The sequence below is a fragment of the Eumetopias jubatus genome, unplaced genomic scaffold, assembly GCF_037043125.1.
Source record: "Eumetopias jubatus isolate StellerSeaLion01/CBP00866 unplaced genomic scaffold, mEumJub1_p1.0 scaffold_8, whole genome shotgun sequence".
Lineage (NCBI taxonomy): Eukaryota > Metazoa > Chordata > Mammalia > Carnivora > Otariidae > Eumetopias > Eumetopias jubatus.
Window position 1 is genome coordinate 137,487,105 of NW_028274814.1, and position 11,254 is coordinate 137,498,358.

The following is an 11,254-nucleotide window of genomic DNA, read 5'->3' on the forward strand; positions in this document are numbered from 1 at the left end:
ACCTCTTAAGACCGGACATCTGGGGCCCGCCAGTGGCCACTGCGTGTACCCTATAGACTTTGCCATAGCAGAAGACACTGACTTGGCAACAGCCTAGCCAGTTGGGGGGCAGATTTTAACCCTCGTTCCTAAACCACCACCTGTCTTAGAGAGGCCACCGGTGGAAAACCCCAAGGTCTTGGGCTGGTAGGAGGAAGGCACGCCCGGCTCGCAGCGCTCCACCCTGCACACAGCTCACCACAGCAGCCATGCCTGTCCAAGCTCTGCACTTGTTACCAAGATCTTGGGAAACCTTAGAATTAATTTTTAAGCTCATCTGGTGGGAAAGATTAAGAAAACCTGAAGGGGGGAACCCTCCTAGATAGGAATACGAGTTGTAAAACCGACGTCATTTTAAAAAGGGAGGAAGAGGGAAATCAGTGGATTGATAGATACTAGAAGTCGACCCTATAACAAATAAGACTTTCAGATGTGATGAAGGAAAACATGTCAATGAGACGGAAAGAATTAATTTATGATCTTAGGATGTTTAAATATTTGGGGGAAAAAGTCAGTTTAGAGCCTCACCTCACACTCCATGCGACTAATTCCAGAACCAACTTTATTAATTCTAGAGGGAAAGAAAGCCCTAACATTTAAAATACTGAAAGCGGGGCACCTGGGTGGCTCAGTCAGTGAAGCGTCTGTCTTCGGCTCAGGTCATGGTCCCAGGGTCCTGGGATCAAGTCCCCACATCGGGCTCCCTGCTCAGTGAGGAGTCTGCTTCTTCCTCCCTCCCCCCACCAACTGATGTTCTCCCCCTCTCAAATAAATAAAATCTTCCAAAAATTAAATAAAAATAAAACACCAGAAGAAACCACAAAGGACCAGATGCAAGTGTCCGCAGGCCTGCCTCATCTCTTCTTGACCAGCAGTTCTGAGTGGGCATGACCCTCGGAGGGGGCCTGTGAGGTAGAATTGGCTTTGTAATAATGCCCAAATATTCTCTGCTTCCCCCACTCTAACTCATGAGTCCGCAGTGGAATTGTTCAGAGGCTACATGAGAAGTGATCTTGCAAAAGATTGAGTGCAGAAGTGGGTGTGAGACTCCAGTTGTCTTCTATCAATAGAAGAGCCAGGCATTAAAGAAATCTGCAAAAATGGAGAACAATGCCACTCTTTCTCACTCAGTTTTTTGTGTTGGGAAACAGAGAGTTTTCATTAAAATATGCTATTTATGTTGTCAGGTAATGAGTTTATTTTCAAAATAATATTTCCACACATTCTCCATTTTAATATGGTAAATGTTGGTAAGTAAAATCTACATAAGCAAAAGCTCTCGGGGGTCCCTAAGTGATTTTTAACGGCGCAAAGGTATTCTGAGACTCAAAGGCTAGGGAACTGCTCTCCGTCCCCACACATGTGGGCTGGGCCTTGTTTTACTCATCCACAAACCCCCAGCACCCAGCCCATCCATCCATGCAACAAGCTGGCAAAGGTTTAGAGTGCCCACCACATCATGTGGTTACAGGTACAGCCGTGAGCTAAAGGGACAAAACGTATGTGCCTGTGTCGTGTTGTTGTGTTAAGAGTCCAGTGGGCACCGTGCCCAACGAGAGAGTGGACTGGCTGTGTAAGAAGTCAAAATGTCAGTAAAACACACACAAAAGTAAAGCCGGACACACGTGCAGCAAATATGACACACAACAGGTTAATACCTTTAATATATAACGAGCTCATACAAATTTATCAGACCCCAGTAGATAAGAGCAAAGGACACTGACGATCCACAAAAGAGGAAATACAACTGCTTAACATGGAAAGATGTTCAACTTTGCTAGAAAGCAAAGAAATGCAAACTGAAACACAATGCTGTTTCATTATCAGATCAGCAAGTATTTAGCCAGAGGATAATCCTCCGAGCTGGCGAGATGGTACAACGGGCACATACATCCTTGCTGGTGGCAGTGTTAATGGATACAAACATTGCTGGGAACCGTTCTGTCAATATGTAATAAGGGGCTCAAAGGTTTTCATATTAATTCAATAACTCCACCTCTGAGAATCTATCCTAAGGAAATTAACTTGACATTGGGGAAAAGCGTTATGCACGAAGAAATTCTTCCGTTTCTGGCGGTGAGAAATTAGTAACGAATGGCATGGGTGATCGACCATGGGCACTACTGTCCATCTACGTGATGGAGGACACAGCCATTTCAAACTAAAATTAGTAATAACGTGTTAACGGGGAAGTTCCCTCATGGAAGTGAAAACACCCACACAATATTGTATCCTTACAGAAGGCAGAACCACCACTACGTCCCAACAAAAAGAAGAAAAACCATGATGGATGGGGGAGGGGGGGCGCACCTGGCAGGAGAGCCACCAACACGTTAACACTTCACTCTTCTCGCTTTCTACCTTATTTTGTAAAATTTCTACAAGGTGTGGGCTTGCTCTGATTATGAAAAGACCTGGTGCGTTGTTACTTGCTCGTGGAGTTAGTGACACTGCAGTGAGGAGCCAGGGTCCCTCCCACCTCCTCCACTGCGTCTGCGCTGCACCAACTGCCACCACCCCCCAGGTTAGGACCCCGAGAGACGCCATGGGGTCGTCAGCTCTCTCCACACAGTGGACCTGTCCTACACCCAAATCCTCTCCCGACGCCGGCAAGCTACCGCTGTTGGTCCAACAAGGTGCTCTGCACTTCCTTCTGAAGAGTCCGGTCTTGACCTCAGCTCTAAGCCCCCCCGTCTAACATGCCCCAGGCACTGGGGATCTTAGTTTTTCTGCAAGGATCTCGGTCTCCTCCTCCTCCTCCTCCCACCGAAACTCCACTGCTGGCGGTGGCCCACGGGAATGTCCTTTTATACAACGATAGGGCTTGCCCCCTTAAGGCAGCCTAAGTACCTGCCCAACTCTCCCTCACACTTCTCTCCTATGGGCCGAACGGCCAGGACCGCGGTGACCCAGCAAGTGGCCTGTCACACTTGACGGCAGGGACCCACACACCGGGAAAAGTCCTACCAGCACCTTCTCGGGGGGCTGTGCACCCCTGTCATTACTTACTCATCATATACTTACCTGGGACCCACGAACCAGGTCTTTGCTTTTTCCTAGAAGTCAGCGAAATGCTTTAGGACATTAAAGTAATCCCAAGGTCACACTATACATTCAGCCAGGAAGTCACCCCTTATTCTAAATTCCATCTCAAATGATGCCCTGTTATGCCAGGAGGCTTACTTACCAGATGGGGTATCAGGTAGACCAGAAAAACCACAATATATTTCAAATAATGTCAACACCATGAAAAACATAAAACTTTCCCTCACGTGCACTGTTTAACACTACTAACTGCCTGTCCCTTTTACAAATCAATACCTGTTCTCTTAAATTGAGAGAAACCACAACCCCGAAGTCTGTACAAAGCCGCTCCCCTCCCCCACTTCCTTCTTCAGCTTGACCCTCCCCGACCCGCGGTCTGGCTCTGGGCTGCATGGAGCGCGGGTCTCCTCCTCTTCCACTGGGAACTCGGGTGTCTTTCCCCTGGAGCCACAGGGGGGCTCCCAATGTGGGGCCTCGTCTGAGTCCGATGCGGGGCAACCCCCTGAGCCTCTCGTCTACTCACTTCCAAGACCGCCGGAAGCGGTCAAGGTCACAGATGTGCAACAGCACCAGTCCCAAGCCCACGAACAGAAGCACCAGCGGCTGAAACACAACTCACCGAACCAAAGGGGGCTGGAGGCTGGAGCCTGGGGCAGCAGCCTGGACGGGCCGGGTCACGGGGGGACAGGCAGCACGGCCAGCCCGGCCCTCCGCAGCTCAGGCCCTGCTGCACACAGCGCACAACTCCAAGGCTGCGCGCAACGCAAGCACAGTAGGACTTCTACGTGCCACGTGGGCGGGCCCAGGGGTCGGCGAGATGGCACGGTTCCCGCCCTGCTTCCATGGGGGGGTCTCCTGCCCTCGCCAGGCTGGGCCACGTGGAAACGTTCAGGGTGCCACCTACGCCCGGCGGGCCTCCTGTCCCCCAGGTGCCTGCACCCCTTCATCCGTGGGCACCTCCACCCAGCAGGCAGACAGTAGAGCACTGAGCACAGAGAAAGTGATCTGTACATCCCCCACTAGAGGTCCCACCCCCCAGAATGGTGGCCCCACTGTGTCCCCCCCCCATTCATGCTTAATGAGCACCATGGTCCCACCTGAGCAGCCTTGGCTGGAATCCAGGGGGGCCTGAAGCCTGTATTCAGGCAGTTCTTCAGCAGGGCGATTGGGCTAACAGAGTTTACAATGAGTGGGTGGCAGTGGTCCACGAACCCCAGCGGCCACTGAATATCCTTGACCTTGCAAGGCAGTGGTCACTTCAAGAACGCAGTCCCTGTCCCCAGCATCATCAAAACTCTTAGGAACAAAGGCTGGACCCTAGGACCCAACCTCTGGGTATCCCAAGACACTGGTCTCCGGGTGGGTGCAGAGGCTATCCTTCTGCAGTCAGGCCAGGACCATTCGGACGGGGCAGGTGGACCCAGGGTAAGACACCTCATATTCCCCATGGTCCAGGTGGTCATGTAAATGCGGTCCGTTTGGCATTAAATATGGCGAGATCATCATGGTCCAAAGGGCTTGACCAAGTCTCATTTAGAAAGTGATTTCTGGGTGTCCCCTGTGAGGAGCCCAAAGGCCACCCACCATCGGAGGTGTAGCTTTGTCCCTCGGAATTCAGACCCAAGTGTCAGTTTTGTCCCGTCCCCACATTAAGACCAAGGTAGACTGCAGCTCTTTCCCTTTACAAATGCCACAAAGGCCCCGGGTGGGGCCTTCCTTAAGTGCTTACTGATGCATCCCAGAGGATCTGGGTCTCCGGCTAGGAGTCCCTGTTTTCTTAGACAAAGGCTAGACACCCAATGGGACAGCCCAGGCATGGGGAGGACATGCTCCACGCCGCTTTGGAGACCTAGAGGTGGTGCGGGTGGCCGAGGGGGCCGAGGTGAAGGCCACATGTCACCTGAATGAAGATGGGAACAGGTCTCAAGCTAGACAGGCCTACCGCCGAGTGATGAGCGCAGAGAGCAGGGGGTGACTACACACTAGCTGGTGGTGGTGGTGTTTCCCACTGGCGCACCCCCCCCTCCTCAGCCCGCTGTGGGCCTCGGGCAGGGATGTACATGAACGTGCTGCCTGTGCTGGCTCCGTGGAACCGCTCAGCGATCCACAGTCACGATGACCTATGTAGCAGGGAAGTTCCAGATTCCCAGAATGCCCAGCGCTGTCAGAACATTGGCAACTAAAGCCAAGCATTCCTGCAGGTGCATCCTCTGGGGGCTTCTCCCTTTAGCTGCATTAGCGGTCTTTCCCAGGGGCGACAATGGGACACACTGATTCCGTGTTCATGCGCAGAGCAAAGCCTGCCCACCAGAAATGCTTGCACCACACTCCCAGCAGTGAACACCTGGCCACCGCAGCAAGATCGAGGCCCCCGCCTGCTATCCCGGGGCCTGGCAGGGCTGGTGATCACCTACAGGTGCGAAGCCAAACTCCCCTCCCCCAGGTACCCAAAACACACCACCAGCCTGGCCAAAGTGGCTCCCCTCTATCATCAGCAGGGAGTCGCCAGGGGGGCCTGCACAGGGTGGAGTAGGAGCGTCCATGAATCTAGTCAGGCTGGGAGAGATCAGCCCAAATGATCGGCAGCGGGCTGTGGGGTCACTGTGGCCAAGCAGCAGAGCTGTGGTCACCAGGAGAGCTGGGGCGGCAAGCAAGGGAGGGGAAGCATGCACGGTGAGGACAAAGCTATAGCACAGATCACTAGGAAGCAAGGTGGGTGACAGGGCGCCCAAGAGTGATGAAGGAAGATCTCCTTATGGTACAGGTCTGGAGAGGCAGGGACGAATGTCTTCAAACAAGGGTGATGCTGTCCTATGGACATTTCTTCTACGTAGCAAAGGGTGTATGCTGTCTGCGTGGCTGTAGATGCGACCCGGGTGGTGGCCGACTCTTAAAGGTTCCGAGCTCGGCTGGGCAGAGCCGGAGCTGGACTAGTCCCGCTGGAGGCTGGGTGCACCGGGCAAGGCCCCGTGCCTGTCGCAGCCAGCTGGCGGCACAGCATCTGCCGCTCCCGCACGGCCCGATTAGAGGCAGAAGTCTTCCTGATTTGGGCGCGCCGTGCATGCCGGAGTGGAGACTTGTAGGTTCTCCGCAACTCTGCCAGGAATCCCTGATAGTTGTTTCGCAAGGGGCTGTCAGGTTGCATGTGGGGGATCGCCCACTTCTCTGCCTCCCCGGTCAGCCGGGACACAAGGAACGCCACTCGTTCCGCCTCACCCGGGAAGCGGGAGGCCTGGAAGATCATGAACCTGTCCATTTGCATCAAGAACCCTGCCAGCTGCCCGGGGTCTCCAGAAAAGGGCTCGGGCAGAGAGGTTGGAGGCGTGGTCATTGGTCGGGTCCCGTTGGAGGTAATTGCGGAGATGGGCGGGGTGATCTGCAGCGCCCCCGGAATCCGGGCCCTGGTGCGTAACAAGGTCAGCTCTGCCATCACGCTCTCCAGCATGTTGGTGAGATTGGCCTTCTCTGCCCGCAGGGTAGACGCCTCCCGCCTCAGCGCGGAGTTGGTGAGGCGCAGGGAGGTCAGGGTGTCGATGACGTCATCCATTTGGGCATTGGTAGATGCTGCCGAGGCCGGGCTTTCAGCTTTTGATGTCTGGGGTTGGACCATGTTGGCCAGAGGTCAGCCTAAGGCTGAGACGGGTGGGCTGGGAGAAGGGGGTGTGGGTAGCCCAGAACCTGAGCACCTGTGATGCTAAAGTTGGGTAGACCCCGACAGGAATCAGGGAAAGGGCGGGGTTCAACACTCAGAGCGGCTGAGAAGGCCAAACAAGAAGGCAGGGCAGACGGAGCCGAGGGCCGAGGGCCGAGCACAGCCGGGGCCAGGCAGGTGGGGCAGGCCCTGGGGGATGCCGATTCCGGAAGCGGCTCTTTTAACGCAGACCTCACTAGGCCAAGGCGGGCTGCACAGGGGGGTGGACTGTTCTGGGCCCTGAAGGAGGAAAAGATGTTTTCAGAAACGTCTGGACTGCGTAGAGAGGGGTGGAAGGGAAGGCCGCGGGGGGGGGGGGGGCGGAAAGCGGGTGGGCAGGAGCGCCCGGGCCCGAAGCCCCCTCCCCGCGCGGGGCCCGGCGCCCACCTTGCGCAGAACAAAGGGCGGATGCACCTGCGGCGGCGCGGGGGCCCGGGACGGGCGGCGGGCGCGTACCTGGGTCTCCGCGGCTTCTTCCGCGGCTCCGTCTGCCGCGCCGGCCGCGACCAAGATGGCCCGATCGGGGGACGCGGGCGGGCCGATGAGTCACGGCAGCAGCGGCCCGCGGAACTGCTTCCCGGTCAGGTCAGACCGGGGCGGCGGCGGGAGGCGGGCGCGGGCGGCCTCGGGCGGGAGCACGAGCGAGGGCCGGGGCCGGGGTCGCAGCGGAGGGAGGGCGGGTCGCGGGCGGCCGGGGTGTGCGGGCGGGGCGGGCGCGGCGGCAGAGGCGGTGGCGGCGGCGGGCGGGCCTCGCGCGGGCCCCGCTGGTTGCCATGGAGACCGCCCGCTCCCGCGTGCGCGGCGGAGGCCGAAGCCCCGCCCCGGAAATGGCGCACGCAGCCCCGCCTCCCAGGACTACCGCTCCGCGTCTTCCTGCAGCCGCCAATCAGTGATGTTCGGGGTTGCTGTTATTTTATTAGTAGGATAGATGCCTTCCTGTTTTCGTAATTCTTTCTAAGGTTACGAGCGAGGCTCTTTTTGTATATGTTGTAATTATATTTTTTTAATGAAACATGCTTTTCATATTGTAACTTGAATGCAAATTCAATATAATACATACTCATTGTAGCAAATTTTGATGCCACAGAAGTCTTATAAAAACAATTTTGTATCACTCAAAAATCCCTGCACCTGAAGAAAACAAATAGTAATATTCTTGTAGTTCCACCCAGTCATTTTTCTTTGCTATATTCTATTTCAAAATATTAGTTTTTGTACTTTATGAACTATTTTGTAACCTTAATAGCACACTGAATTTTGAGCATTTTCCCTTTAAAGTTATTTCAAAAGCATGATTTTTCAGTTACTGCCTAGAGTTCCACTGAAATCGCATACCATGCCCCTTTTGATGGATCTCTATCTTAGTTCCTTGTGGAAGTTCTATAAACCTTTCTTGTATATAAATCCCAGACTTGCCTCTGCCAAGTTCTCCAGGGTCATAGCCAAAGAGTGAAATTACCAGGCCAAAGAGCACGAAGATCTGGATGCTTTTCCTGCCTGACCCTGCTGAGCTGCTTCTGGGTGGTCAGTTCCAGGTTGGGGCACCACCAGAGAGAGAAGACACCCACCATGCCAGTCCTTCTAGGACACATCTTCAAGGAGGCTGAACCACTTGCAGCCCCTGCATTCCTCACTCAATCCTGGGACAAAGTCAGCTTCTCTCACACCTTTCCCATTTTCACTTGTATAAAATGGGAATTGGAGCATGAGGGTGTCAGTACTTGAAGAGGATAGCCTAGCAGTGCCCACTACTGCGTGTACCCCAGTATGCCAAAGGGTACACTGTTGGTGACCAGCTGAAAATTCTAGGACATAAGGCAAGAGAGGAAAGAAAGGAGATGGTGTTTCTTTAAAATGCCTCCACGAGACCTCGCAAAGGAGATGGGGGCAGGAGCTGCATTCATCTCCACTGAGGTCAATGACTTTAAATGCAGAAATTGGCCTGGACTGCATTACCCCTCCCACTTCCTCCAAACACACACAGGAATCCCCATCTACTCCTGGGAGTCACCCCATCAGCCTCTTTGCCTCAGCCTCAGGGTCGTACCTCACCATATCCCTGAGCGCTGTACACAGGAGGGAAGTGTCCGCTACAATTTCAGGTGTGGTTGACACTGTAAATCCTAAATCCCCAGGTGCATTTAATAGAAGGTACACCCTCATTTCAGAAATGATGAAACATGAATTTGAAGAAATATGTAATTTATTTGGATTTCTCATTATTTCAAATAGGATGTAAATTGGCATCCCATAAAAACAGTGAAATAAAAATTATAAGAACTTTAAAAATAAGAAAAACAGGGGCAGAGTATTTGGCTTCTGATCCAGATAATCGATGGTTCACGCTCTGAGATAGCTCTCTCTGCTACAAACATAGAACAATGATAAACTATACAAACAAAGTATTGAGAGGATCTGGCTGGGCTCAAAAACAAGATGAACTCCACTGTGGTCCAGAAACACAAACTGCTTCGTATTGACAAAGCCGTGGGCTTGCTGGGCCCTAGGTCCTGAGGCATAATGAGGACGTAATGGTCCTGGCAACAGTATCAGGCTTTCTCTTTGAAACCAGGGGACAGAGGGGTCACCTCTATGTCCGAAAGGAGTCTGAAAAATCTGCTTTGACCATTTCATGGGGGCAACAGCTTCTGTGAAGGTGTAGCCCTGGGACAAGGAAGAACACACAGTATCATGAATCTCATGCCCCTGGCTTGACAAATAGACCCTGAGGGCCAGGAAGCATAAAGTACCACCGCCCATATAAAACATGTTCTGTATTGCAGACCGGGCATCACGGGAACAGCCCCAAACTGCTAGACTAGGGAGGAAGGGGGCTCCAGAGGATTGAGTACACAGAGAATACAGAGAGAGAGAGAGAGAAAGTGAAAGATAGCCTTTTACCCCAAAATGAACCTAAAACTCAAAACTAAAGCCCATGAAGACATCTAATGCTAAGAATAATAGCCACTAAAATTAATAATCATAATATAAATTAACTCCAGATGAAATTAAAATAATAGAACAGTCTAGAGGGGAAAAAAAGACTTTAAAGGAAGCATATTTAGGATCCTCAATGAGAATAATGAAGGAAAAACATTTGTAAAAAGAACAGACATGGCGGGTGGGATCAGAAGGCAAAAATGTAACAAGATGAGGGGGCTATGGGAAAGTATCTTCTAAAAAGCAATAAAGTCAACTTCCATTTCCAGGAAGATGGAGTTGGTGCACTCCACCCTATTCTTTCAGCAAAGCACAACAGAAAAGAACTGAAAAAGGCAAAAAGAGAGACTTTAAAAAGTGGAGAGAGAAAGGCAGATTGGCTAGGTTGTTCAGGACCCAAGGACTGACACAGCAGTGAGTTCCTTGAGTATTCTTTTGTGTCATACATCTCAGAGCTGGAGAAGTTGGCAACCTGGATGTGCCCATGGGTATATACAGAAATCTCCCCTCAGAGGCCTGCTCTCTCAAGCCAAAGAACCAGGAAAGGTACAGCCTAAGAAGACAGAAAACTTTCAGACAATACTCAAATTCTCAAAAGTCAAAGGCAAAGAGAGAATCTTGAAAGCAGCAAAAAGAGAAGCAGGTGATTATGTATAAAGTGTCATCGATAAAATGAACATCTGGTTTCTCATCAGAAACCATGGAAGCCAGAAGGCAGTGGGAGGATAGATTCAAAACACTGAAAGAAAAGACTGTCAACCAAGAATTCTATAGTCAGCAAAAGCAGCTTTCAAAAATGAAGGAAAAATTAGGACACTCTCAAGTAAACAGAACTGGAGACCATTCATCACCAGCCGTCCTGCTCTATGAAAAATAATAAAGAGAGGTCTCAAGAAATTTGTAAAAGAAATAAGGAAATTAAAAGTGGTACACTAGAAAATACTTCACGTGAAAGAAGGCAGTGGTGAAGGAATAGAGAAACAAACAAAAAAATAGAACATATGGAAAACAAAACAGCAGATGTAAATCCTACCTTATCAACAATATGTTGAACATAAATGAATTTGAATGAAAGAGAAATGGATTGGCTATACTAATATCAAACAAACGAGACTGTAAGTAAAAAAAAAATGTTACTAGACAAAAAGGACACTTGGTAATTATAAGAAGATCAATCTACCAATACAACAAATATGAACACATACACATCCAACAACAGAGTCTTCCACTTCAAACCTTATCTACAAATATATAGCAATCAAGAATGGGGGGCACCTTGGTGGCTGGCGGTGCCTGGGTGGCTCAGCCAGTTAAATGTCTGGCTTTGGCTCCAGTCATAATCTCAGGGTCATAGGATTGAGCCCCACATTGGCTCCCTGCTCAGTGGGGAGTCTGCTTCTCCCTCTGCCCCTCTCCCTGCTCGTTCTCTCTCTCAAATAAAGAAATAAGATCTTAAAAAGAAGAAGAAGAAGAATGTATAGTTTGGTCCAGTAGAATAGAATTTAAAGTCCAGATATAAACCCTAACGTTTAGAGTCCA

At 51.3% G+C, this 11,254-nt stretch overlaps 1 protein-coding gene across 2 annotated transcripts; it reads right to left on the reverse strand.

Annotated features, from left to right (window-relative positions):
* Positions 1-1,676: 1,676 nt before the first annotated feature.
* Positions 1,677-7,397, reverse strand: RTL6 (retrotransposon Gag like 6). Of its 2 annotated transcripts, none has more exons than XM_028115560.2 (2): positions 7,232-7,397; positions 1,677-7,015 (listed from the first exon to the last, which is right to left on the reverse strand). In XM_028115560.2, the coding sequence occupies exon 2, from the start codon at positions 6,692-6,694 to the stop codon at positions 5,975-5,977; it is 720 nt and encodes a 239-aa protein (XP_027971361.1). In that variant the 5' UTR covers positions 6,695-7,015; positions 7,232-7,397; the 3' UTR covers positions 1,677-5,974. The 2 variants fall into 2 exon arrangements, with proteins under 2 accessions (XP_027971361.1, XP_087881529.1); XM_088025403.1 differs by lacking the exon at positions 7,232-7,397 and adding an exon at positions 7,163-7,222.
* Between the last annotated feature and the right edge of the window lie 3,857 nt (positions 7,398-11,254).

What these genes read in the sequence shown, in the direction of transcription:
- RTL6 (XM_028115560.2), bottom strand. Translation starts at nt 6,694, where the DNA reads ATGGTCCAACCCCAGACATCAAAAGCTGAAAGCCCGGCCTCGGCAGCA.